At 48.0% G+C, this 25,611-nt stretch overlaps 2 protein-coding genes across 15 annotated transcripts in view; one reads left to right on the top strand and one right to left on the bottom strand.

The window, feature by feature from the left end:
- Positions 1-10,554, top strand: part of TTLL11 (tubulin tyrosine ligase like 11) — a 36,830-nt gene extending 26,276 nt beyond the window's left edge. The window contains exons 7-9 of the mRNA XM_030286626.4: positions 3,326-3,526; positions 5,511-5,626; positions 7,506-10,554. Coding sequence (XP_030142486.4) covers positions 3,326-3,526; positions 5,511-5,626; positions 7,506-7,732 — 544 coding nt within the window. The 3' untranslated portion in view covers positions 7,733-10,554. The remainder of the gene's footprint in view (positions 1-3,325; positions 3,527-5,510; positions 5,627-7,505) is intronic.
- A 5,199-nt stretch (positions 10,555-15,753) lies between these two features.
- The window catches only part of DAB2IP (DAB2 interacting protein), a 155,176-nt gene continuing 145,318 nt past the window's right edge, over positions 15,754-25,611 (bottom strand). For 13 of the 14 annotated variants that reach the window (XM_030286618.4, XM_030286614.4, XM_030286620.4 and 10 more), the window contains 4 exons: positions 25,188-25,340; positions 22,272-22,474; positions 21,603-21,690; positions 15,754-20,951 (listed from right to left, as the gene is read on the bottom strand). In XM_030286618.4, coding sequence (XP_030142478.3) covers positions 20,784-20,951; positions 21,603-21,690; positions 22,272-22,474; positions 25,188-25,340 — 612 coding nt within the window. In that variant the 3' untranslated portion in view covers positions 15,754-20,783. The remainder of the gene's footprint in view (positions 20,952-21,602; positions 21,691-22,271; positions 22,475-25,187; positions 25,341-25,611) is intronic. The other variant, XM_030286619.4, reaches the window with a different exon arrangement.

Below are 25,611 nucleotides of genomic sequence, written 5' to 3'. Positions count from 1 at the left end.
TTGTAAGCTGATACTGAAATTGCTTAATTTATACTTCTAGCAATTGCCCTAAATGTAAAATACATCAACTAAGCATTCTTAGAAATATTAATATTGTGATTCTTACCCCATTTTACTCTGAATTTGACAGCTAAATTTTATATACAAGCATACAAAATGCTGCAAATTTTGAAGCCTTTAATTAGTAGTTGCAAATTTGTTTGTCCCTTAGCAAGTTGTATTTGCATAAAGATTAAGGCTGGTCAGAAAGAAAGGAATAAAACATAGATGGAGGAAACATTAATAAATTAGTAATCATGTATAAAAGATAAGTAGTCTTAGATATAATTTCCATAAGCTTTATTAAAATTTTATTTTTTTTTTAAAGCTGCACCACAGTTGATCATTTCTAAAGAGTGATCTTTCATAAGCTGCAGAATTAGAGAAACTAATGTATTGAGGTCAGACATTAGTATGTAAATGAAGCTTTGCTTTTTTTCTGTGTGGCAACAGAAGCATTACCTTATATTTGACCTTTCATTCATTTGCCTGACTCAGCTGTGTCAGTCAAAGCAATTAATTCTAACGCGCAGCTTTAAAGAGTGGGCTCAGCTTTCTCCTCCCCATGCCTGTTGGAAGCCCCACAGGAGAGGAGCAAATGGAGGGAAGCTGGGCAGGGCTCTGTGGAGATGGGAGCTCCTGGTCCCTTCCCCAGGGCCCCACGGCAGCACTCAGTGAGTCCCTGAGGTTCCCAGGCCCTGGCACAGGGCAGCTGTGGCTGCCCCTTCCCTCCCTGCAGTGTTCCAGGCCAGGCTGGGCAGGGCTGGCAGCAGCCGGGCACAGGGAAAGGTGTCCCTGCCCATGGATGGACCTGCAGGGGCTGTAAGGTCCTTCCAGCTCAAACTGTTCCATCATTCTGTGAGATTACAAAAATGATTATGTCTGTGTTTTCCAGGTGACAGCTGAGCTAAAGGCAGACACGGACATGAAAATCCCCCTCACATTTTCACTGTTGCTGGACTCGGAGCTGTATTTCTGCTCTTTGTAGCTCCTTCCTCCTGCACTCTTGACATCATCTCTACTCCTGTCTGCTTGTTTTTTCCCTGCTTTTTCTTCCTTCTGCTCTGCTCTGAGGAAGCTCTGCTTGTTTTTGGCTGGGTGACCCCTGTGGCGCTGGCAGGTGGCAGCCAAACACTGGAGAACACAAAACGGGGCATTGCAGGGGGTGAACTTGTCTGAGTGCTCAGGCAAAAAACGGGCTGTGCACCCCTTCCTTGGAAAATATGCAATCACAGTAAAATTCTGTATTTATAGGCACTGCACTTGGCTGTAGGCACCTACCCGGGCTGTTTGTCTTAATTAGTCATGTTGAGACCACACCGAGGTGAGGGCACACAGGTGTGTGAATAATACAGAAAATAAACTTTTATTGAGATAGTGTCTGTGGTAGCAGTGGAGAATTGTACTCTGAATATAGTCAGTGTAAATCAGGGAAGGTAAGTGTGCAGAATAAGCAGGTTTGTGGATCAATTCATAGTGCAGACACAGGCAAGCCCTTGTGCAGGTTTGCTTTGGAAAGTCTGAGTTTTATTAGAACTGCCAAATATATCTTTCACTGTAATTCAAATTGTTTGATCATATTAATTGGGCTCTAGTGTTTTAAAAAAGGAAAAGTAAGGAAATCTTGTGAGGGAAGCTAAAGAATGAAAACAAATCATTAAACTTTATAAAAGTCCTAACCGGCAAAAGCAAACCAAGAAGTATATTCCCTTTTTTATTTTTTTTTTCCCAAATGTCAGTACAACATTTGGCAATAAAGGCTAGATTAAGTTTTCTTGTTCTGATTAAATATTTTACAGACTTTCCCAATGTATAAGTGGAAAGGAATGAGACATGCAGTAGCATACAAAAAAACGCTGGTTTTAATTTTAAAATACTTTTCCAATAAGAAATATAGATTTAAGAGCTCTCTCCAAACTTCAGTAAAAGTTGAAATGGGATGCTGGTTCTGAGTTTTATGCATGACCTCAAAGACAGTTGTGGGCTTTTCTCCTAGAAAGGAGGGGAAGCAGGAAATTCTAGGTGGTAATTTAGAGCCTCTGCTTTATTGCATTCAAGAATATTTTTTCTTTGACCAAAATACAATTTTCTTTTTATGCCCTAAACCAAACCAAAGATATTTTAGTAATTTGACTGTGTCCATTCCCCCTCAGCCAGGGAGACAGAGCCTTCTGTGGCTCCCAGCAGGGATGATTGTGTCCAGAGCACTGGTTCTGGTTTGAGTTTTCTTTGTGACATTTCTCATTGCTGTGGAGCATGGAGGTTGAAAAATGAAGGGCTGAAAAAAACCTCCTTTAAAGTACTTCATCAGAAATTCCAGGGACTGCTGTTCAGCAGGGAAGAGGAGTGGATTGGGAAGGAGCTGCAGGTCTGCAGAGGAGGAGATGTTTGTTGTTCCCAAGCCCTGTTTCAGGGAGTTGGGTGGATGGACAAATCTCCAGCCACACTCCGAGAGTGCTGGGCACAATTCAGGGCTCTGAAGCTGATCCCTTTAATAGTCTCTAGTGTTTGCTATAAAAAATGAAATGTTCAACTCTGCTTCTGCCTTTTAAAGTAAAGATTTATATTTTTTTAACTAAAAACATTAATGATGAATTAATAATGTACAATTCAAAATGCTGTTGAATTTAGAATGAGAAAGGGTTTGGGGCTTCCAGGCATCATTAAAATGAGAGTTGTGTTACACAAAGCACAACCTCCTCTCTGCTGAGTACAAGGTTTCACATTTGGTCAAGGTCTGGTTCAACTGGCTGAAGATTTGAATTTTTAAATTCATGAACAGACCTTTAAAGATTAAAAATAAAAGCCTGTGTGCTTGTTTTCTTGGCTGTACATACTCTTGCTCTTTTGGCAGGTGATCAACAGCAGTGACACCACCATCCGATCTTACATGAGAAAGAACAAAACTAATAACGAAGCTTTACTTAACTAATGACAAAAATATATAATTTTTCTACTTTGCTATCTGCAGCAAAGAGGAACATTATCAATAAATAACAACCTAAGCTTGTTATTTAAAGACTTTTATAAAAACAGTGATCACATTTGTAGACATTAAACCTCAGTGAATATAAGTGTGGATACAAAAGAATATAATAATTTTTTTGCAGCAGCAGTCGTAGAGGGCCGTGTGCTCTGTAAAGCGCAGCGTGACAGTGCCACCCCAGCAGCGGTGCCTCGGTGTCCCCGAGCACCCCGGTGTGTGGGAGGTGTCCCCGTGGCAGGGGCTGGCTGGGACGAGCTCGGATCCCTCCCAAGCTGAGCCCTCTGTGGTTCTGCTCCGCAGGTGCCCGAGCCCCGAGGAGCCGCCCGCCGCGAGCCCCGAGGCTGCGCTGCCCTCGCTGTTCCTCAAGCAGGTGTTCCCCAAGTACGCCAGGCACTTCAGCTACCTGCGCCTCGTGGACAGGGTGGCCGCCCTCTTCATCCGCTTCCTCGGCGTCAAAGGGACAACCAAGCTGGGGCCAACGGGGTTCCGCACCTTTATAAGGTCAGTGAGGTAGAAGCTGGCCCTGTTGGTGGCACACCCTCAGCTTGTGGCCTTTGTGATGCCTTCCAGCATGGAGCCAGTGCCTGCTCTGTTCTAAAATACACTTTCATCCATTCAAGCTCCAGAAATACTGGCCTACGAGTGTGTGTCTGGGAAGAAGTTGGGTCTTTATTTGACAGCAGATCAGAGATGCTTTGGCAGATACAATTTGCCGTCTTCGTCAACATGTCAGATTCCCAGTAAACGGTAGAAATATCATTGTGAGGAAGTGACAACTGAAATTGGGTCACTTGATGTGATTCTGTCGGCTGTGGGGGCACCGCCGGCCGCCCCAGGCCGCAGGAAGGATTCCCAAATGCCAGTCCCTGATGCACCGTGCAGGGAGGATTTGCATTGTGAAATTGCACTTTGCAATGTCAAGGAACTCAATTTATTTTTTCACATACTTTTTATTTAGGAGGGTTTTTTTCATTGTTTTTTATGGCTATATCTGTTCTAGTCATGGTACAAATACCTCATTTTCTGTCTTTCATTGACTATGACAAAAGAAATGAGCAGCAGCAGCAGATGTACTCTTAAAACACAGATCCTGTTTCTATGCAGATGCATTTAGCATTCAGGAAAGAATATAAAACAACTTGGTTTGTACAAATTATGATATATAGAAAATGTCTGAAGGCATCTGCTCTATCCACAGACCAGCACAGGATTGCATCCAGTTCTGTATTTTTTGTAGTTTTATCCAGCCTTATTTTGGCACTTGTCAGAGGAACACAGAATAAATGCCAACATTTTCTTTCAAGAATATTCAGATAAATTGCCATAGCGCAATGAAATAGCATTTGCAGTTTCTTAATGCATGTTAAATTAAACTTTTTAATACTGGCAGATATTTTTGTTTATTTTCTCCCAGAGCATTTATGGCAGCTATAAGGCCCTTTTCTGAAGAGCTGTCACTGCTGTTCATTTCAGAAGGAAGGTCAGGTTTCCGTGTGTTTTATCACTTTTCAGGAGAAAAATGGTACACGAGTGGGATTTTGTGTGTGGGCAAGTGCTTGCAAAGACTGTCCACCCAAATTCTGGCTCATCAAAATCTGTTCCTCCTTTAGTATTTTCTTCATTCTAAAAAGTGGCTAAAAGGGAAATACTGACTGTAGTCTTGCTTGGATGCTGCCTGGGAGGTTTTGGGCTATCTAGACAAGGCCTTACTCTGTTTTAAAGGAGCTCTGTTGAGATTACTAAAGAGTGAGATTTGCTTCAATTATCTGAGTTTGGGATGGTTTTTTTGGGGTTTTTTTTTTGGTTTTTTTTTCTTTTCTGGCAAGAAATTTTGGCCAGCTCTTTGGCACATGCAGTGGTGGCAGCCAGGCTGCCAGACATCTGGAAATCCTGGACACGGGGCTGTTCCCAGGGCTGATCAACACTGCACTGTGGACTCAGGCCACACAAAGTCCCAGCTCCGCAGCCCTGCAGCCCGAGCTGCATCCAGGGCTGCTTTCCATGCAGGTTCCATTCCACCAGGGCAAATCCTCTCGATGTTCAGGCATGGAGAAGCAAGGCTGTGCTTTTTCCAAATGGGATCAGTCAGACAAATAAAAGGGTATTTCTCTGTGCAAATCCTGCCTCATGCAGATAGTCTGTGCAGATCTGTGGTGGGTTTTGCAGTGTACCAATTAATTCCATCTCTTACAGCCTCAGAATACTGGCAATACCCTGGGAGAAAGCTCTGTGTAACAGCTGAGTCATATTTTTAATTGAAATATTCTGGGTTTGGGCCTGTTCCATTCAGATAGGAGCACTTAATGAATGCTGGTTTGTTTGCTCTCTGCTGTGTGTGTTTTGTTAGACTGAGCATGTTACAGTGGGTCTGTACACATGACATGGGTAAACTTTTCTCCTGCAAGTTTCCCTTGCAGAATTTTTCCTAACTTGGGAGTTTGGATGTAATGAAAATCTCATCTTTATTTTGTTGCTTTTTTAACAGAAACTGCAAACTGAGTAATAGCAATTTTTCAATGGCCGCTGTAGATATCCTATATATTGATATCACAAGGAGGTGGAACAGCATGAGCATTGACCACAAGGAATCAAGTAACCCAGGTTTGTATTCAAAAGCTATGAAATCTGACTTTTGGGATTTTTTTTTTTTCAATTTATTTGCTCAAGTACACCTCAAACATTTGATAGAAATGGGAAGAAGCCATGTACACCTGAGGCATGCACATACACAACCAATTCTCCTGGTTAGTGCTGTGGCAGTTACCCTTCAGGGTAGTATTACTTTAGGTACGTGAGGGTCACCTCAATTTCACAGCTATATAAATTTGAGTATTTGCATTTAGCATTTCAGGCTATAAATCGCTTAGATGGTTGGCTGGTAGAACTTCACCAGGAAAAATAACAGATTTGCAACTGAATCTTCAGGCTTTCAAAACCTAAGAGATTTGTGTATGGTGTCAATGAACCAGATGCTTTTTAGGTGTTGAAAGGCAAACTATCCACCTGTTTCTGTTGGCTTTATGTTTAGCCCACCCCCAGCTGTAACCAAGACAAGCATGATTCTGTTGTTCCAAAACAGCTTCTAACTTTTTTCATAATATGCTTCACATGAGTGTCACTTCTGGGGAGAAAGTGTGTGTGTTACCAGAGGTGCTTTCCCTGCCTGCAGCTCACCGTGACTGATAAAATAATTTACTGAGCTGGCAGCTGCTGCTTTCAGATAACTCAACAATTCCTTTGCAAGCTGTTTTACAGCCAAGATCGTAAACGACCCCAGCTGCAGCCTTGGTTGAGAGAAATTATACTTCAGAATGTAATTGTCATATTTTGAAAAGGTGCCTTTCCTACAGCATCAATAAGCCAACACAGTTAAAAACCCCAAACCTTTCAATATCTCATCCTAAAATAATCTTCTTAAGTGTATGTTCAAACTGGGAGAGCTTGTGGCATTCTGCACAACCAATTGGGGTCTGGCTTGTTAATTAAGAATTTGAGTAGGTATTACATCAAGGTTTTAAATACAATAATTAGTGTTAATACTCAGCTCCTCTTCCCCTTGGCTCCGGTAATGTGCTATTAGTGAGATGTGATCGAACAGCAGCTGAAGAGTCTCCCCTGCAGCATGGGGCTTCTGCAGGGGACTCTTGTGTGGGAAGGGGTAGAGCAGTTGTATTATAGCAGAGACATTTTTTGGCACTGCACTCACTCTTCAGCTGTTTGTTTTTCATTCAGTTGAAACAACTATTGTGGAGTTTTTGGTATGACTGAAAAAATGGCCTCTTCACCTTCAAAAGGGTTTGTACCTGGTAGAGGCTGTGTAGGAGGGAAGTAGTGCTTCAAATAAACTCATATCTTGCTAAGGTGATACTTAGTAATGGGGTTACCTTCATAGTGCTACAGACTGAAATAACACACTGGTGTGAACTTCTGGGTCAGATCCATCTCTAAAAGACTCCATTCGGCTGCCGACATAAACTTGTTTTTCACTCCGCTGGATTGTTTTCCGTGATGCTCAGTATGTTACTGTGTGTCTCATTTGGTTTCAACTTAATAATTTTGGCAGCAAAAATCAAGGCTAATACTACATCAGTTTAATAGTCTGATATCCTAAAATGGGTCCTTGCTGTACCACTTTGGATTGCAGGCTGAGGTCTGCAAAACCAGAAGCTGCCTCAGTGACAGAGAATGTCACCCATCTGTAACCCAGCCTGGGCTTACCCTGCCTTGAAGCACCCAATGAGTGTGACATAAAGCCTTGGCTTTTGGTCTTTGAGGGACAGACAATTTCTTTGCTTTCTGAGCATTCCAGATTGCTGCTATTTAAATGAAAAGATGCACGAAATCTAGCACGATTGTTTGTGTTCACACTCATCACACTCATCTGCTCTTTCTGCCACAACAAAGACGTTGCATTATCCCTAAGGAATCAGGCTACTAGAAATGCCGCACTCCAGTCTCTGTGAGCACCTTTTCCTTGCAGGAATGTGTCTGCAAGCCTTTGTGGAAGCGTTCTTCTGCCTGGCCCAGAAGAAGTACAAGGCGCTGCCGCTGCACAGGCAGGTGCTGTCGCTGCTCGAGCTGTGCGAGTGTCGCCTGGCTGCCCATGGGAAGCGCCTGGTGTGGGGCTGCGGCCTCGCCGAGCCCCGCGGGGCCCCCGCCAGCCCCACGGCCACCGGCTGCTCGGGGTACAGAAACCACCGCAGCTGAGGGCGTTAATACCAGCCAGGTACGTGTACTGCTGCAGGAGAGACTGGACTGAAATCCCTTCATTTCAGTGACAACTACTTCTTCCAGCTCTATTTTTTATTTATGTTTTTCAAAAAGTCTACTGCAACCTCCCTTTTTCAAATAATGACTCTGGCAATGGCTATTTCTTCACCTCTCTGTGGGTTTTACCGTGCAAATCCCGTGACAAACTGTGCATTCATCCTGAGTGTGTGGAAAAGAAGGACCAGACCACAGGGGATGATAACCAGTGTCATGGGATTGGCTGCACTGGCTGAGGCACACTCGTGTCAAAGGAATTACATTGCTTTGTGTGCACAGGACATGTCACAGCAACCACGGAAGGAACTGCAATCACAAATACCAGACTGGAGAACTGAAATCTCAAATTACACTTGTGGTCAGGCTTCAGGTCTTGATTATCTTCTTTCTATGGCTTGGACTGTAGGTGTTGAAATCAATACAGATTTGGTCAGTGTCTGTGTACTTATTTTTTAAAGTCAGTCTTAAAGCACTGAAATAATATTTTGGCTTCTACTTCTTTGTACATGTCTTTGCCATGACAAGTACTGTTAGTTTTTTAAAGAACTAAAACTGTTTATCCTTTTGCTTCCACAGAACCAATAAGCTCACACTTATTCACAGAAAAAGATTTACTTTCTTAAGTCAAATTGGTGAATCAAGTGGTGGTTTTGTCTTCAGGGATTCAGCACTGCTTCTGCAGAAAGCTGTATACAGTGTAAAGGCCTAAGAGGTCATCTAAATTCCAGTGGAACCAACCCTGTCACTGACTTTAGCCTAAACTAACTGTATTCTAGGTTTGCTCATTTTTTTGTCTTTTGCATGTTTGTTACCCTTTTGGAACCTACAGTAACATCTGGAGCAGATCTTCTTTGTGTCTTTGCTCATATCCTTAATTTTTCCTTTAAATAACAGTGTAACTCTGTACAAATTAGATCTAAGGATGTGTCAAAACTGCTGGGCTGTAGAGCTGGAGTTGTACAGAGGGGTTTTATTATCCAGGAAATGAACCATGACTTCCATGATCACACTTCTTGTGGGGGCTAAGCAGAACATGAGACTGGCTGGAAGGACAGGAATGACTTGGAACTTCAGGGGTGTTGAGTGAAATTCTTTATGGTCTCCCATTTATTGCAATAATGAATGGCTGCATCTAAGCTTGATTTTCCTCCTTTGTTCTACTCTTTAATGTTACTGACTTGGCTTATGTTTTTGTGTCCTCCATGCTATTAGAAATGGCAAAGCTTTGAGATGGGCACTGAGCTTTGGGTCGGATATCATTCCCTGAGCTCCATGTCAAAATGTTTCGGTGGCGGGTGCCCCGAGACGTGCTGTGTCACTTGGGGGGAGTCCACCTGTTTCAAGTCAGGGACTAAATGCACACATGGTGCATCAAGTGAGTTTTCACTTCAGGGAATATTTGTAGAGTTTTTTTCCTGATTTCAGTTTTAAGCAGCATGTGTTTTTCCCAAGTGGCAATAGCAGCATGGCAGTGCAATGCAATGCAGGAGTCAGGCTGAGCCCACACAAAACTAGTCCCCAGCATGTGTTAATCTCAGATGTGGGCATCCCTTCTCCTTATCTTTTTCTGTAACACAAATAAAATAGTAGTCAATGATATTTTTTAGTTCAACAGCCGGACTTTGAAATTTTATGTATTGTACATAAGAGGACAGTTGTAGACTCACTAATGCCACTGCCCTCAGCCTTGTTCAAATGTCATAAAGATTATTGCAGTATGAAGATAAAATGCAGAACTCCAAAGTCTGGCACCTGTCAGAACAAATGAAGCTGAAAGGGTCATTTTTTTCACACTTTCATTGTAATATATTTGAAGACATTCACAGGTTGAAAAATGGTTACTTCTCCTTTTGTGACATCTGACATTTGTCTTGCGATTGGCAGTGTGTTACTGGAAAATAGCTTACAGTTCCTCTCATCTCATGATTGATGTCCTGTAAAGACAGAGTTACAGAGGAGTTGGATTTGAAATGCTATGACTGCGAATGCCTTTCCCTGCACCTTTGAAGTACTACGATGTGTGGCCTGAAATATCCCAGTTTTGCAGTTGTATAACTTACCCTGGTATCAGTGGAATAAATTAACTATTGTATATTGAACACTGATAAGATCTCTCTCTCTATGGGAGACCTTTATACTCTCTGGATCTAATAGAGGTTTTTATAGCTCGTGCATCCACAGGCTGATGCTGCATGCTCTATTCATCTTCCACTTCAAATATGAAAGGTCCCTTGTAGTATAGTCAAAATATTCAATTATCTGCCTCTAGTAATCCACTGTTCATGTATTTATATAATTGGAAAATTGAATGCTATATTATTCTCGGGGGGTGGGAGGGAATAAACCAGGAATGTACTTTAGAGATTTAATGGCAGTCACATTTCTCTTTCCTCCTGTCTAATTCAATTTCCTCTGAATATTATTTAGCATCCAGTTGCATAGAGCCTTTAAGTTACCAGTCCGTGCCCATGCAAATGACCAGAGACACTTTATCCAGGATATGAATGCTAATGCACTGATAATCTGTTAATCCTGAGGTACCTCTCTAGCTAAAGAAACTATACAGGAAAGGCGTTGGATTTTTAACAGCACTTTTGGATATATTCTCTTCAGAGAATACCACAGCACTGCACTCATGATTCTATTTATGACATATATGATATGAATATTGTATACCAGTGAAATCTTCCTTGTTATCAGACACACTGGGTCTGGTATTAATTTCTGAGTAGAAATCAGAATAAAACAACATCTAACAGAAATTTGAAGCAAGTGAGTCCAGAATTTTAACCCTCTTCCCTGCAGGCTTGTGTGCAGCCTGAATGTGCCCAGACTCGCTCCGTGAATCCGTGTCGCCTTTGTGTTCTGTCTCTGCATCAGGTTGTTCCAGGTAAATCCCCTAAAATCTGCCCTGGGTTCCGGACACTCCTTGTCCCGTCCCACACCTCCCTGCCGAACGTTCTGGAGCACTGCACAGACCCCACAGCGATCCCGTCGGTTGCCGCACACCTGCGGCCTCTTGCTAAGGGGAAGGGCGGGCAGGTGCTCGCTAATTGCAGTTAATGACCAGCCGGGAGCTCCCAGCCCGGCTGTACCCGGCTGGTGCCCTCAGGCAGGGCAGTGCCCTCAGGAGGGTGCGGCGGCCGCCCCGGGGAGGCGAGGGGGTTCGGAGCCCTGGCCGTGAGGGGAGATCTCGTCCCGCTGCAGCCCGAGCCTGGCGGGGTAGGTGCACTCGTCCTTGTGCTGGGTGCTCGGTCAGGCGGGATTTTGGGGTGACGGGGGCGCGGCTCCTGCACTGCGTTATGTGGGAGTCCCCAGAGGCTGTGCTGGGGCTGCCCGAAGATGAGGGCCGGGCAGCCCCGCTCTGCTCAGCCCTTCCGCGGGGACGGGATGGGGTCCGGTGCCTGCGATGCCCTTGGCTTTCACGGAGCAGAACCGTGGGTATGTCCCCGGGAGGATGGCGGGGGCGGGCAGAGCCCGGCGCTTCTAGAGCCTTCCCGGCGGCGGGGCCGTGAGGGAAAGGCCGTGAGGGCGGGAGGGGCCGTGAGGGAAAGGCCGTGAGGGCGGGAGGGGCCGTGAGGGCGGGAAGGGGCCGTGAGGGCGGGAAGGGCCGTGAGGGAAGAGCCGTGAGGGAAGGGGCGGCCCGGGCCGCGGGCTCCGCGGGCTGTCAGTGCGCCCCCGGGGTGAAGTGGGGGTTTGCATAGCAATGTCCAGGGTTTCCCCTCATTGCGCCGGACTGAGCCCTGTCAGTGGCCCGTGGTGATGAGTGTGGAGGAGCTGGTTCGTCCTCCCGTCTCTGTCATTGCGGAGGTTGATTGGAACCTTCTGGAGCAGGGAGCACTTCATGGCATAGCTCAATGTGGGGGAATCTCATCGTACTCCGTGCCATGGGCAAGGACACTTTCCTCTATCCCTGGTTTCTCTGAGCGCTGTCCAGCCTGGTATGGACACTTCCAGGGATCCAGGGGCAGCCACAGCTGCTCTGGGCACCCTGTGCCAGGGCCTGCCCACCCTCACAGGGAGGGATTTCCTCTGCTTTCTCAGAGATCCTGCTCCCTCTGCAGATGTCTGGCTGTGCCTCACAGTGGTCCCACAGCTCATTGTTAACCCTCCTGAGCAAGAACAAAGTGCTCCAAGCAGAAGCTGAGCACTTGATTTTCGTAGGTACTGACTCTGCTCATGGAACTGCCCCTCTTTTGGCTATGCTGACGGGCATTGCTGTCACGCCTCAGCCTGAGAGGGCACACTGGGTCTGTCCCTTTGCCTGCTGCAGATGGCCTGAGTGAATGAGAGGTGGTGTTTGGGCTCCAAATTCCTGCTGAAATAGCACTGAGGTGCCTACATCTGCCCAGCTACGCTTGACTTGTCTCGCTCTGCCCTCTGGTTGTTCCTCCGTAAGGGGAAATTGATAAAGTATTTATTTTTCTCTGGCTGTTTCCATCTGTACTGCCCTGAGAGCATCCTCCAGCTCGCTTGGTTTGTTCCAGCAGGATGCGGTCCTGAGCTCCTGCTATCCCTTCCCCAACTGCACGCAGCCCAGCTCGTGCTTTTCTCCGATTATTTCTGCCTTGCTTACCTTCACTTCACCTTAAGCACACACACAAAAAATCATCAGCGCTACCCAGATAAATCCATCTGGTCTCTGTCTCAGCCTCATTTAACCTCCCATTGAAGAGATTATATCACATGGTATTCAGCTGCAACCTATTACCTTGCATGCCCAAGCATATCACATTGAATTACCCTGGCCCACAGGCCTGCGGTGTTTGCTAATAGCTAATGGCTGCTTTTAACTTGGAGGTGATTTATTTGAGCGCGTTTCTGTTGGCAGTGCAGTGCTGGCGGGTGTGGCAGTGTGTTAAGGAGAGCTCAGCGAGGGAGCGCAGGCAGGATGGCTGAAGGCAGCCTGGCTTCACACCTCCGCCAGGTGCTCACGTTTCCCGGTGTTCCCGTTCCCCACGGCTATCCCAGATGCGGCAAGTGTTAGGGAGCGGGAGTGAGCGATCCTGGCTGTGTGCAGCAAGGTAGGCAGGAGGGCACAGTGCTCTGCCTGCCTCTTGCCACCAACCTGAGTGCCAGGGGCCATGTGGCACATCTGTGCGCTCAGGAATGGCCCGGGAAGGGGGCAGTGTCCCCACACCATGCCTCCTGCCCTCTGCCTCAACTGCCGCTGTGGGAGACGAATATTTTTTGCAGTTCTGATTGCAGAATTAAGTTAACTTGTGTCATTGCTGAATTTATTGCAGGTGTAGTGTGAAAGTGGTATGAAATTGCAGTAAAAGACAAAATTGAAAGCCTTTTACGGTGATGTGATGCAATTTCCCCTCTTCCTTTGCCTCATCAGTGGAAATACAAAAGCCCTTCTGCAGGTCAGGTTCAGATACATTGGCGAACAAGCAGGAGAAAAGGAGAATGCGAGTTTTGGAGGCAAACCCAGCTCCCTGATGTGTGGTTTGCTGAGTCTTGAGCCTCATGTTTGTCCTCCCATCAGCTCAGGTCCCTCAGCACACAGCTCTCCTCACTCAAGGGGTGAGGAGGCACCGTGGCTTTCAGGAGGAAGAATAGTGACTCTAATAAATCAAAGTCAATCAACTTGAGAGCTCTGTTATTCAGGCTTCACTCCTTGATGATGTAGCACAAAAAGCAAATGGTTGAGGTTATTAAATTATGGCTTATACCACCAATGGGGAAATGTGATCATGTACAGGGCCCACATCAATATTACTTATCTGTTGAGGGGCTGTGCTGGCTGTCAGATGGGAAATGGCAGAAATCCTACATGTGTCCAAGTCCTTCTCTCTCTTCCTCTCACCTTACTTAACAACCAAGTAACATGATCCACTGTCTGTCTTAGATCAATAACAGCACAGGGCACACTGTGACAAGCAGGGAAACATTTTTCCTGAGTATCTCAGGACACTGCAGGTGCTGAGGTGACGGTGGGGAAGGAGGTGCTGCCTGGCACGGGACACAAACCCTCTCCATCCTGGCCTGGTGTGGGCGGCACCACCGGCCTTTTCTGCAGGATACAGACGAGTGTGGGCAGTCAATAGACATGGATAAAATAAAGTTGTGAACAGCAGCAGGAGCTAAAATAGCAACATCAATAGCAGTTTCCAGATAATGATCTAATTAGCACAAACAACAAGTTTCCACTAATGACTCTTGTTCTTCCAGCTCCTTCCTTTCTGCTCGCCTGTCGTTATTGACTCTCTGGCAGGGAGCGGCTGCACTCCCATCTCTGGGGCCAAGGCTTTGGAGCTTTGTTTACTGCCCGGCTTTGAATTACTTCTCCAGAGGATGTTTGCTCAGAAGCCTGGGCTGCTGTGCGTGGGATGGGATGGCTGCATGCAGAAGGTGGTGGGGGCGGAATGAAAATCAGCTGTTTGGCTTTTGGAGGCCTTGGGAAAGTTGTGCTCCTACTGCACGTCCCTGTTGTAAAAATAAGGATGCTGATGTTCACCCACTATTAGCAGTGGAGTGGGAGCTGACTGCTTGTGAAGGGCTTGGGAAGCTGTGAGGGAAAGATGCTTATGAGGAGCAGATTAGAGGCTGTTATTGGAGGAGCCAACACAAGCTGTTCTCGTCCTTCCCTCTCTAGGTATGAGCCTCATCTCTGCATCTCCCTGCCTTCCTCCCACTGAAAAAAACAAACAGGCTCTTCTGTGCTCTTACAGCCACAGCTTGGCAAGTATTGGCTTAATGCTGTCACTTCCTCAGTTGTCAGTGGCCACTGTTCTGCCTGCTGCTTTGTCCCCAGCTGTGGTGGGTAAGATTCTTGCATTTGAAGATGCCCAGTTCTGACATCTCCCAGCTGCCAGCTGCTGCCAGGCTTTGCTGGGACAATGGAGTGGGACCACAGCCGACACCACCTCAGCCTTGCCTGAGATGCTTACTGGGCAGTGCTGGAGAGTGCTGCCTGGCACCAGGAGCAGCTCACGGGCCAGTGATTCTCACTTACTGAACTCAGAACAAACCCTGTACTTGTAAGGGTGCAATTACTGGAACATCATTATTGCTGATGAGTCTTGTGCTAAAATGACTCTCCAGATTAAAAACCTCAAGCAAACACATCTGCGCTCCCCAGCCTCCCAGCCCTGTATTCCCGTGGCTGTTCTGGCTGCTGATCTGCAATTCCGAGTCTCACTTCTCCCAGCCCTGCCCGTCTGCCAGGGCCCACTGGGAGCGGCTGCAGAGCCGCAGATGCTGAGAGCTGTCAAGAGCACAGAGATGTTCTGGGTGTTTTCGGCTGAGAATTCAGCTCTGCTCTAATGAAGCCGAACAGCCGCTAAGGAGGTTTTATTCAAGTCAAGGTGGTTTTGACTAATCCCTCCTTGCAGCATTTTCAGAGGTGGCCTGTCTTTCCAGGGTTGAATTTTTCTTTCTATTAGCCTTCAAAATCAACAGTGCTGAGAGGGATGGCAGAGCCCTGAGAGAGGATTTTGCCCTGGGTGGGTTTTGGCTCCCCTCCCTGGGCAGGGGCCGGTTTCTTACAGGAAAAGGAGGAGCGTTGTCCCAGCCGGGCAGAGCCCAGTGCCCAGCCTGGCTCCAGTGCTGCTGAGCGCAGGAATAGCCACAGGTGCTCTCCACATCCCGACTCATTTCGATGCAGCCAGCCTGTCTTCCACCTCTCCCGGAGGAGCTAATTATGATTATGTTAATGAGGCAGAGGTGCTAATGCTGCCCAGGGTTTTAATGACTTTCCTTCAAGTTTTCTGCTACTTTTACTGGAGGTAGAAGGGTGGTTTGTAAGGACTGGTGGGGACAGGAGCAGGCCTGGCTGTCAGACCCCCTGAGTGTATGAAGGGAAAGTGGTGGAGCCAGGTCAGGGTTAAAATTCTACTGGGAGCAAATTTCAGTGGTATCTCTGTGGAGGCAGATAAGATAGGTTTGTGTGTGCATGTGGCATGCGCCAGGATGCTCTAAAAGCTGGAAATGACTGAGTAGAGGTGCTGGAGCACTTATGTAAAATATCTAAATAAATCTTTAATATTTCTAATTGCAAATGTACATAAATTGCACAGCCACATCATTTCTTTGAACACCAACAACTTTCTCTGTACATTATTACATAGTTTAAAAGGAGCTGAAGGAGATTCAGCAAACACTTCCACTTTGCATTTTTTTTTTAAACATACGTACAAAAAAAAGATTTGTTTTTCTTTATAAGAGGCTATAAAACATAGCGACTGCTTATCAGGAACAAGTATCAGCCTAAGCAGATATACAGAGAGAGGTATATCTTAAGACACAGTGATGTATGATAAAGGAATATGTGAACATGGAGGCTGCACTCTGGGGTACTGGTAGCTGATGCAGAGCCACATGGCATTTACAGCAATGTCACAGCTCAGGTGATCTGTGAAAGTCAATGCTTGAATGTGACACCCCTTTCAGTTCTGGGTGTTGCGCAACGCCCTCAGGACTGGATTTGGTTTGGGAAGCCCATGAGCTGCACATTCTCATGCTGCTCTTGTCCTCCCGCTCCCCCATGGGTGAGTTTCCCCAGGGGAGAAGGAAAAGGCAGCAAAGTCTGTGCGGGGTCAGAGCAGGGCGGGTGCCACTGTCCGAGCCTCCTGGCTGAGCAATCTCCTCTGGAGTGGCCCTGAGGCTCAGAGACCTGCATGGGCAGGGAGTGTCCCTTCCTGGGACCACTGAAGGGAGCTCCTGGTGGCTGTCAGGCTGTGGCTCTGCCCCACACCAGGTCCCAGTCCTGGTCAGCCTGGAGGCCTGGATTGCTTTGAACGCAAACCTTTGGGAGGAGGTGACCCCAGCAGTCACTGCAGGTGGGAAGGACGGACTGTCCACCTAGGAACGGTGTCACAGGTGTTCCCTTTGGACTTTTGCTGTGCACTGTCCAGGCAAAGCCGTGTGAAGGACAGTGCAGGGACTGTGGTGGAGCTGCTGGACCCATGGGTCACAGGCCTCAGAAAGGCCTCAGCCCAGGGCTGCTCCCCCTGCCCTGGGATCGCTGGAGGAAAAAGCCCCTTTCAGATCAGACCCCTGGGCCACAGCCCATTAACATTTTCTAGTGCATCTGGGTGTGGACCTTTGGAACAGGAAAAAGCTTATGAGCTATCCAAACTTTGGGAATGATTGATTCCTTGCTGATTGCTTTCCTAGGAGAGCCTGTGACACCTCACTGAGGTCCAGCAAGTCCCTTTGCCCTTTAGGAGTATTCATAGTAGCAGAACCTGTGTCCTGCAATCTTGCAGCAACCTCTGGGACTGGCTCCCAGACCAGAGGGTTCCACGTGTTCTCACAGTGCAATCAGTGCTTTACAGCTGCAAAAGCAGAAAACAAAACCAACCAGACTCAAATGACAATGCAGAGTGACACCAGACTCTTTGGATGGCGGCAGGATTTGCTTAAACTGGTGCAAAAGGGGCTGGTGACTGTAGTATTAGTTGGCATGGGGAAGGACTGGGGTCCCTCCCATCTTTTGGCACTGAAGCCATAATCCCTGTCCAAAATGATGATACTTACAGTCTGCAGAGACCTTGGGGTACCGGTCAGTCTGTTTCATCCCCCTTCACACAAAACCGCTCATTTTTTCAGGAGCATTCACTACAGTTTAACAAAACCCCAAATCAAAACTCTAAAAACAGAATCTTTGAGGTGGGCCCACCACAAATCTGGATCCATGGCTTTGCTCCCTTCCCTCAGATCCCCAAGGGAGGAGACTGGAATCAGAAGATGGGTCCAGATCCAGATTTGGCAGCCCGAGCCCACCTCTCCAACACAGCAGTGAGATACAGCCAAATCCCGACTGAATAAGCAGCACCAGAAGTAAGTTACTATATACAACTGTTAGTGAGATAGATACGGTACAGTAAACACTGAGAACATTTACAAAAAAATATTAAGACTTGTATTAAGATAAAAATTGGAGTGTTTTTGCTTTGTTTACACTTTGACGAGTTTGCACTAGAACAGCCTCTTACTGTAGAAAGCGCAAGAACCAGGAAGGAAATGGAGCTGATCACCAAACCTTGGGGACAGTGGTGGTTTGCTCTGGTGCTGCAGCACCTCTCGGGATCCAGGTATTGCTATGCCAGGTACCAGCTCCGAGGCCATGGCAGGGAACACACGGGGCTCCTGCACTCACACACACACACGCACACACACACAGAGAAATAAATGTACAGCTTATAAATAACAGAAACACAAACTGAAGGAACAGAACAGAGCCTGGGCCTGAACACCTGCCCCCAGACATTTTTAGGGGAGGGTCACGGCTAGGTCCAGTTGTTGACAATTGCAGGAAAAGGAAACAGGGAAAAACAAGGGGGGAATCTCTGTGTAATGAGACTTCATCCTGATTTAAATTTCTTTTTGTACTGGCTCGAGAAACTAAGCATCAACTCGGAAGGTGTTGGCACTGGAACTTTTGATTTGAATAACTGGCTGTGGAAGGATTTAAGCATTCCTGCTATTTCAGCAAAACAATGTGTTCAATAATTTGCAAGTTTGAGGGTAACCAGGAGTTTGTGACAGATTGGGGTTGGGGGGGAGCAGTGCCTTGGCTTGTGGTTGAGGAGAAGATTAAGATGTACTGTGCTTAGCTTCAGCACTAAACAATTGGTTTGTGGGTGTTTCTTTTTCCAGCTCTTACGGAGAGGACTGACTGCATCCCAAAATTACTTCCGTGTATGAATGGAAACGTTGCTGGTGGGGCACCCGCCCCATGCCCTGTTAGCGTTTCCATTCCTCTATGTCACTTCTGTCTTGGAAAAACTCCAGTCTCTCGCAACACAAATACTTAGAATTCAAAACAATCAGCTCTAAACAGGCATCTTAGGGCAAAAGCGTTTAAAATAGTCTTTTTTGCAGGGTTCTTACGTATTTGACTCTGAGACAGTGGCAGGTGTAAATCTAAGTACCCAACGGTTCACAGTACCCTGTATATTCCTAACCTGTCTGGGTCTTTCTCCAGTTGTAACCTTGTCAGATTTGTGAGGTTCTTCAAAGCCATCTGTGCTAGTCTCCAAAATTCAAAGGTATTTGCCATAAGTACTGAGTTATGACATTGCTCTGAGGAGCTCCATCTGGGGTCTGCTGTGTGCTGCACCCCTCGGCAGGTGTTGGCGGGGTGTGGAGACCTCAGTGCAACACGTTCGCTCCTCCTGGGCTTGGCCCAGGGCTTCCGGGGACCAGAAAAACGTGTAGGAAAAAGAGCATCTTTAATTTTGCAAACGATTGCATGAGGAAGAGTGCTGTTAAGGAGCCTTATGGCTGCGGGGCAGCACGGCAATGCAGAGCCTACTGGCAAAGTGTCCTGCTCAGGCAGCCTGGGAAGTGTGAGGCTGGAGACGGTACCTAAGCAGAGCAGAGCTCAGGGAGCGTCCTAGTCCCTTGGGCTGTACGTTTACACATGGCAGGAGGAGCTAGGACAGGCGTTGAGCAGTGTTAACCTTTAGAGGGAGCATAGGCAGATGTCCTGTACACTGTACACTGTCCGTATCTCAGAGAAACCTCTGGCTCTCGGTACGAGGGACCTGCTCTGAGAGTGGGACTTGTGAAGGACTAACTGCAAGAACCACAAACACACCGTGGCGGCAGGTCAGCGGCACGACCCCCGTGAAGGGGCGCCCCCTCCGCTGAGCACAACGTGTCTGTGCCGAAGCTGCGCGTTTCGGCGCTGGGAAAGTCTAATCCTGGCTTATGCCTCACAGTGCTCCTGACAAGGGGCCTTTCGGTGGTGGCTGCTGTTCTTGGTGGTTACTCCCTTATGACCATGTTTTACATTCTTCAAGCCGGTTAATTTCCATGCAGTGCTCATTCCCAATTTAAAGAGGACAGTATTCCAGAAAATGGGATCTTTTTTTTTCTAATGCATACTGTGAAAGAAAAGAAATACAATTACCGATCTTCATGGTTCTTCAGGGCTTTTTCTTGTTTCTTTGTCTGTTTTTCTCCCCAGAAATAGTAAAACTCTCAGAGCATTCCATCCCCACAAAGAACCCTTGATCAAGCAGGAAGCTGCCACTCCACGTAGCCCCCTCGCTCCCCCTCTACCACAACAGGCACCAGCAAATCCAGCCCCTATCCCTCAATCACAGCTCAGGGACCAAGCTCAGGCAACATTCACTTTATTCTGTGGCAGGAAGTGTGCGTGGGACAGTGCCTGGGGCTATTGCTTACAAAACTCTTCCCCTTTATTTGTGAGAGAGCAGAAGCTGTCCAGAGGAATCGAGTTGCCATTCACCAGGTGCCAGCTCCTCCCTCCACTCCTGTGCCAGAGGCTTGGCCTTTCTCTGTGCCCCTAGGCTGCCCAGGGACCCCCAGCAGCACCAGTCCTGCCCCACTGCCAGCAGGGCTCCCCACACAGCACCCCTTTGGCCACCACACCGCCCTGACCTTCCATCTGCACTGTGCTCCCTGTATGGGCAGAGTTAATTAAACACTAATTAGCTGCATAAATGCCCTGTGGATGCTGTGAAAGTCAGCAGCCTCACAAAAGCCCCCAGGAAGGATGCTGGGCTCGGCTGGGGTTCACTTTGGGAAGGCTGTCCTCCGGGGGGAGTCACAGGAGGAGCGGGCCAGGCTTTCCTGCCGTCCCTCGGACGCTACATCCAGCCGCACACTTGATCTGGACTTTCTGGGCCCCTGCCTGCTGCAGGCTCTGCCCAGCTCCCTTTATTTCGCTTACTGCAATGACAAGGACGTTACTCCTTGCTGGGAGGGGTGAGGCATATCCTTTGGGCAGTTTAGAAGGAAAAGGTTACTTTTGTTTAAACATTAAACACTGACTCAAATCCAACAGTGACAGCGATTCTCAGATATATGTTATTTCCTTATGCCACTCATCTCACACTCGACATTCCCGTCCCTCAAAGTGCTGGCAGGACATCTCCCAGCAGGGTCAGTCGGCGCCGTCCGCAGTAAGGAGCTGGTGCTCGGGGAGCAGCCGTTCTCTGAAGCCGCGGCTCACGCCCGCTGTGCACGGTCCCTCCGGCCAGGCCTCTCCTGCGGCAGCGCCCTCCGCGCGTTAACAATTACTGCTGTTTCTGAATTCTCCATTCTCTGTAATCTGCAATTTAGTTGGGTTTGTGGGGGAGATCCCATTACGTGTCTGCATGCTGTACCTCTCTTTCAGCTGAGTAAGGGCACTCATTAGCCGTGCGTTGGCAGCATCCAGGGAGGCAATGCGTTTCTCCTGCAAGCAAACGGGCAGAGGGCACAGTCAGTGGAAAGGCACGGGCCCTGTCCCTCTGGGAGGTCAGCCCAAGACAGTGACCCAGAGGCCTTTTGGACCAGGACTTTTCTCTTTGGCGTTCTTAGGTGGGGGTTTTTAAGTGCTACACAGCACTTTTTGAAATCCGCAGGGCTACAAATACCCCCTACCTGTGCAATGTGAGCTACATTTATTTTAGGATCCTGATGAAAATGGAGTTGCTCTAATTATTCAGTTATACACTGTACTGTTTGTTCTAACTCAGCTGTTACACAAGATGGTAGGATTCCTTTTCTAAACCCAAACTCTCCCAAGGTAGTTATTCCTGTCAGTATTTAATTAGTATAAATTAATAGTTTAAATGACTTGTAGCCTCCCAGGCTGTCTTTGATGGCAGCTCTCACAGATTACAGCATTGTAAGGATGGGAGCAAGCACTTCCATGTTGCAGCCCGATTCTACCACTCCTGTTCTTTATGACACTGAACAAATGTCACCTTTCTGTGAGTGCCATGAGCAGAGGAACAGATCCAGCTCAGGACCACAGTGGGCTGGCACTACTGCAGGAAGGACTGACTGTGTGTTGGCAAACCCACCCTGAAAACTGAAGCAGCCTTTGGCATGGGGCACTCACCTGTGCATCAATAATCTTCTGCTTGGAATCCACAGCAGCCTGCATTTCGGCGTGGTCCTTCTTTAGCTCCTCCTCAACTGACATCAGTCTGGGAGCCAAGCACACAAGAAAAAATTACACTGGCTGGGCTCTTCTAAATCCAGGTATTACCCTCACACTCTGCCTCCTCTTATCCACCAACCCAGCTTTTTTTCTTGGCTCTTACTCTTCCCTGGAGCTCCTTCTAGCAGAGTGGCCCGAAGTTGAAGTGACAGCACAGTAAAGGCTGACCCAGTGGTGAGGGCTGACTGAAAGTACTAGGTGGGCTAGGCTCAGGTAAATGTGAAACCAGCTGCACTGAAACAGTCCTGGACAAATGTAAAACCACTTCCCACTAGGTGGGAGAAAGAGATTGAGAGTTACAGGTAAGGGATGGTGATGAGAGCCATAGCTATATGAAGAGAACAAGCCTGCCAGAGCCACCAAGCTCTCCCCTCCTCAAGTTCTGCCCTTGTTCATCAAGAAAACATTGGGGTTTTCCTTGTCCCAGGTAACACGGAGGGGAAAACCCATATGTGAAACCTGCCTAGACCTCCAAAGAATCCTGACTGTCCTGAGAAGCGGGGAGCTCTAATGCCAGCCAGGCTGCTCTGCCTTACTGCCATCCCCAGCCCTCCCATCTCCCTGTACCTGCTGATGATGCCCTTCATCTGGATCTCCTTATCCTCCTGCTGCCTCCGGAGCCGCTCCTCGCTCTCCTCCAGCCTGGCCTGGTACTCCAGCACCAGCTTCTGGGTGGTCTCCTCCTGGCATTTGAAGCGAGTCTCATATTCCTCCAGCTTCTTGTTGGAGATGCGGAGCTTGTCCTGCAGCACCACCAGGTCCTGCTGGTACTGAGGGCGCAGGGACAGACACAGGAGAAAACACATGTGGCACGTTACCTCGTAGGGTTTGCCCTTGCCAGGGTTTCCCCCAAACCCGCTCACGCCCCTCTCCTCGTATCAGACTATAGCTGCAAACCCGTATCAGACAACCCCGCTCGCCGACACCTCCTCTTCCGTCTCCTCCGCGGCGCCAGGGGCGAAGCCGGGTCCGCGGGGCGGGCAGGTCGCTGGCAGGTGCAGAGAGTGGCTGTTAGCAGAGTCTGGCATTTCACAGGGGAAATGCAGGTTAGAGCAGGCCCGTGGCACAGGCGGCGGGCAGCTTCTCACACTGACAGCGCGGGGCTCGCACAGGCAGGGAGGCTACAGCCCTGGGATTTGGGGTTCACGCAGGAGCTCTTCAGTCTGCAGCAATAAATGGGGGGGCTTTGGGCAGGCTGGGCGCCGAGCACGAGGGGCAGTGACAAACGCAGGACACTGCTGTCTCAGCCGAGGGCACCGTGCTGGCTGAGCGGGGCACGGAGCACTCCTGCCTTTTGGGCCCAGCATTTAACTCACATCTCAAACCAGGGTTCAGGCCAAGAAGAGCTGCTGCATGAAGCCAAGACCCCACAGTTGTACTGTTCATTTGGGTGAAGCTATAAATCAGCAGCAGAATCACATAAAGCAATTTTAAAAATTAAGAGCTTTTGAACTCAGTAAAACTGGGTTCAGCTATTGCAGCAGCACAGCATCCAGTAAACTTGCTTTGCTAAAGGAAAATCCAGTGAGTATGCGCCAAAGAAAACTGCTTTAATTTCAAAAAAATTTATTTTTTAAAAAAGCATCTCAACTGAAATAACTTTAGAGTAATTATGCAGCTGATAATGTGGCAAGCTGCTTTTAAAGTCAGATACAGGAAAAAGGCTTCCATCTGAGTCATGAAGGCTGTTAAAGCTACAAGTGTTATTAACGAACTGAGAGAAGTACACTCCGTTGTGTCTTGACTTGGCCTTTCCCCTTTGGCCATCACACCTGGGTAGGCACAGCAATGACGGGCTGGGTCATGTCCCAGGTCTGAGAGTCCTTCTGGACCCGCTCTAGGGAGAAGGGAGGGCAGCCAGGCTGCTGCTGGGGACTGGCCAGCACTCCACTCAAAAATAACTGCAAATATTTTTGCAGCACTCCACTGCAAAAATAACTTCAGCTCCCAAGGATTGAAAACTTAGGAAGCTGATGGTTTCCTGTACTGCCAAAGTACTGGAGCAAGGCAGTTTTCCTTTAGCAAAGCTCTTACTGTAGCACAGGAACGACACGGTTTGCACATGGAACCTGAAGCAATGAGGGAACAAAGCGCCTGTACAGCTGCACAGTAGCACTAAAGTCAGACAGCAGGGAGTTGCTTGAACAGGAAAGATTAAATACCTACCCTAGCCTTAAAATAGGAGCAGCATAAGTGAGCTCAGAGGAGAGCAGGAGAGGCCTCAGAGCCCGAAGGAGTCGCTCCTGTCTCTAGAACACTTGTCTCATTCTCAGTTACCATTCCAGTCTTACAGTAATGGGGAGAGAGGTTATGCTAATGGAGATCTTGAATGTCAGTGACTGATGGGACAGCAGAGTAAGGAGAGATGCTGCATGGCAATGAGGCAGCCTGGGCTGGAGCTCCTGCTGGGCTTGGGGCAGGCACTGGCATGTTGCAGTGCCATCGGGGTTTGTAACCCCACCACTGCCTGCCCTGCGGCCAGTCAGGATGGGCTGAACCCACAAAACTGCCCTGATCTTCCTGGGGCAGCTGGGAGCTGCTGCCTTGCACCTCCTGGCTCCTACGACACCTGCCCTCAGCATTTTCCTTGGGTTTAAGAGGTGACAGTCCCCAAATAGCACAGCAGAATGAGCACAGGAAGGATGATGTCTGCAGTGCTGGTGTGTTAGAAGAGAAGCACATTGAGGAAACATCCAAAATGCTATCGATGCTCAAGTGCCACAATCCTGGCAGAACCAGGCTGCTGAGAAAGAACCTTGCAGAAGCAGCAATCAGCAAAGATAGGATTTTCTCAGCTTTTGACTGTTGGATCCTCATTTTTATCCTTCTTTTTCATCCTAGCCACACCTACTTTGTCTCTTCCCAGCTTCTCCCACTCCCAGGAAGGAGGGGAAAGGAGTAGCACCCCTCTGCTTCACAGGCACAGCCTGACTGGCCAGGCTGATGTGTGTGACACTGCCATAAGCTTGTGAAAGTGCCACAAAGTCACCCCATGCACCAGTGCTGTCTCCGAGACCAAAATTTGGACTTAATTTTTAGGTCTGTGAACAGCTTTTTGACATGGAAGCTGCTTCCTGCTCCATGTCCCTGTTGTGAGGCATGAGGCTGCTTGTGCCTTACTCCACCTCCGTTACGGGTGTGCTTAATCCCCTTTTTAAGCTTTCTTTCCAGCAGCTGGGTGAGTTGGAATGGGGAGAGTAAGAGGCACTGGCTGGCTGCAGAGTTTGTTTCAGGGCAGCATCAGCACTTGATTCCTGGCTCCTGTCTTTCTTTACTTGCTTTCATTAGGTGATTCCAGTCACTGACTCTGTGAAAACCTCCCAAACATTCCCACAAGTTCCCTGTGAGGCCGAGCAGGACACAGAGAAACCTAGCCCCTCTCTCCTGCACATAGCCCACCTTCTCCCCAGGGTGCTCAGGGAATGACATTCAAGGAAATCCTCTCTCTATTCAGAAACTTGTTTCAATCCAATCAGGTTTTACCTTTTCTGCTTGGCTGAGCTCGTCCTTATTCCTGAGCTTATCCCTGTGCTTGGAATCTGGGTCAATGCTTTCATCTTCTAAAAACTGCATGTTCATATTCAAAAGCCAAGCAGCAGTGCGGTCCAGGGCATTGGGGTTCACAGGAGAAGGGGCCTACAATGAAACAATGATACAACCATGACAAAAGAAAAACCTGTAACAGAAATGGTCATGAAGCTGGACAGAGAGAGTTTCCTTCCAAGCAGATCCTCTCCCATGCTGCTCAGGCAGCAACGAGCCAGGCTGAGCTACCAGAGCAGCTGGGACTGGAGCAGGAGCCACTCCTGTTCTGCAGTTGGATGTTATTTTGGGTCAAGCAGTGAACCTGCTCAAAGTCATGGCCCTGGTGTCTGAGCAGATCCTGTCACCTCTCAAGGACACAACC

The sequence above is a fragment of the Taeniopygia guttata genome, chromosome 17, assembly GCF_048771995.1.
Source record: "Taeniopygia guttata chromosome 17, bTaeGut7.mat, whole genome shotgun sequence".
NCBI lineage: Eukaryota > Metazoa > Chordata > Aves > Passeriformes > Estrildidae > Taeniopygia > Taeniopygia guttata.
Note: the sequence above shows the minus strand (reverse complement) of the source record. Positions and strands in the feature narration are given on the sequence as shown.